General features: G+C 48.5%; 1 protein-coding gene across 1 annotated transcript in view; it reads left to right on the forward strand.

The window, feature by feature from the left end:
* The window catches only part of LOC106805681 (spectrin beta chain-like), a gene marked incomplete at its 5' end in the record, with an annotated part of 60,842 nt that extends 59,447 nt beyond the window's left edge, over positions 1 to 1,395 (forward strand). Inside the window, 1 exon segment of the mRNA XM_014807373.1 lies at positions 1,243 to 1,395. Coding sequence (XP_014662859.1) covers positions 1,243 to 1,395 — 153 coding nt within the window.
* Positions 1,396 to 1,951: the final 556 nt, after the last annotated feature.

Consider the following 1,951-nt stretch of genomic DNA (forward strand, 5'->3'; position numbering starts at 1 on the left):
CGTGCGTGCGTGCGTGCGTGCGTGCGTGCGTGCGTGTGTGTGTGTGTGTGTGTGTGTGTGTGTGCGTGTGCGCGCGCGTGCGCGTGCGCGTGCGTGCGTGTGTGTGACGTGCGTTGCCTAACTGTTGTCGTCGTCGTCGTTGTCGTCATTGTCGTTGTCGACGTCGTTATTGTTGCTGTTGTTGTAGTTGTTGTTGTTGTTGTTGTTGTTGTTGTTGTTGTTGTTACTGCTGCTGCCGCTGTTGTTGTCGTGCTTTTGTGATGAGACACTTGGCGTGGTAAATTTGAGGCGGCAGCGTTGTACTCTAATTCAGATTTCGCTTGCTTTATAATCATTCGTACCACTGCTCGCACTATTACGTTGCCATGGCGATAGCGTCCTCCTCCTCGGCAGCCACGCGTCGAGATTCAAACGAACCCAGATACGAGTACGTCCGTCGTTTCAGAGAGGAATTTCTCTATCTGGTAATGCTGCAGACTTGCGAGCACGCCATGTCACTTACAGACGCTTGGAACGTTTCAATAAAATTTGTTTTCCTTTAAATGCCGTTTAAATGCTCCTGTGCAACACACAAGTACACCGCGCGCACGCCGCTGTGCAGAAACAACAAGAATTTAAACAACAATAATGTTGTACTGGGAAAATGGTGAGATCTCCGTGTAGGATCTGTAGCGTCGACAGCGTAGAGTAGCAGCGTAGTCGTGTGATAACCAGTAGAGAGTAGACGTAGTCGCAGCTTCGTTGTTGAATTAGGACTTTATTAGTAAACTCGAACACATACAAAATATATACATACGTACGGCAACCTAGGTGGGTGACCGTGCCTAGGTCCCGTCGTCTCAATCTCTCTACATCGTGGTAGGTAACCCCTCCTGGGTAGGTAACCTCTGTAACTCGGTGCCTATATCTTCCGTCTCCCCGAGCGTATATTTATACGCTTCTTAAAAGCGCCCGGACGCCCCACAATCCGAACCAGTTTCTCCCCGCAGCTTCTACTATTAGTGACATATTAACGCGCAATTGTCTGTAATCGTTAGGGTGCGCGGTAGGGCTACGTATATATATACGAGCATACGTCCCATGTTATTACCAAAACAACAATAACTAGCCAGGGTTAGAAGTATAGACGCAGCCCTACAATACAACAATAATAATAAACAACAATAACAAGAAGCGTTTACGTGTGCGTGCGGGCGTCGACGCCGCCGTGTCGCGCGTGTAATAAATTGGACGTAATTCTAGCTTACGTTACATGTGCGTGTGGGCCGAGCCGAGCACGAGGGGACAGCAAAACAGATGCAAGTGGAGCTGAGCGTTGCTCTGCCCCTGCCACGCGCCGAGGCGGTGTGGCCGGAGTGTTTGTTTGCGTTTGAAGCTGAAGCTGGTGGCAGCTGAAGGCGATCCAGGCACACGTTACCGAGTGTAAGCTTGTTTAGCGCACCGCGGCGGCTTTTTCGTGGCAGGCGTTGTGTGATCGATGTATTTAGATAACCCGACGTGAACCAGTAATGACTCGGTGTCTTCTTCAACAGGGCTATTCGACTAATAAACATAGAACGATTACATGCATTGATCATTAGGTAATGCACGCATGAGTAGACAATACGTTCCACTGTGAAGCGCTATTGGCTCAATAAAATATCGCTAAGCTACGGCCCCTGTGGGAGGGAAGAAAAAGATGTTAAAGACTATGTTGTCAGTGGCATGGCTCTGAAATCGCTACTCATCTCTCCCCATCGGTGGTGTATACTAGGAATCGCATAAGGTTACATGACATGGAACTGTAGTTGTCTTTGGAAATTACGTGTCACGATATACGTAACTACAGCTTCTTCTATCTTCGGTAAAGATGCACAAACTTAAAAGATACCCCTGAGTAATAACTGTAGAGCAGCTCGATCACACACAGCAGCAGCTAGTGGACACCGTAGCAGCAGCATGTGTAGCAGAA

This window comes from Priapulus caudatus, unplaced genomic scaffold (genome assembly GCF_000485595.1).
Source record: "Priapulus caudatus unplaced genomic scaffold, Priapulus_caudatus-5.0.1 Scaffold7, whole genome shotgun sequence".
Classification (NCBI taxonomy): domain Eukaryota; kingdom Metazoa; phylum Priapulida; class Priapulimorpha; order Priapulimorphida; family Priapulidae; genus Priapulus; species Priapulus caudatus.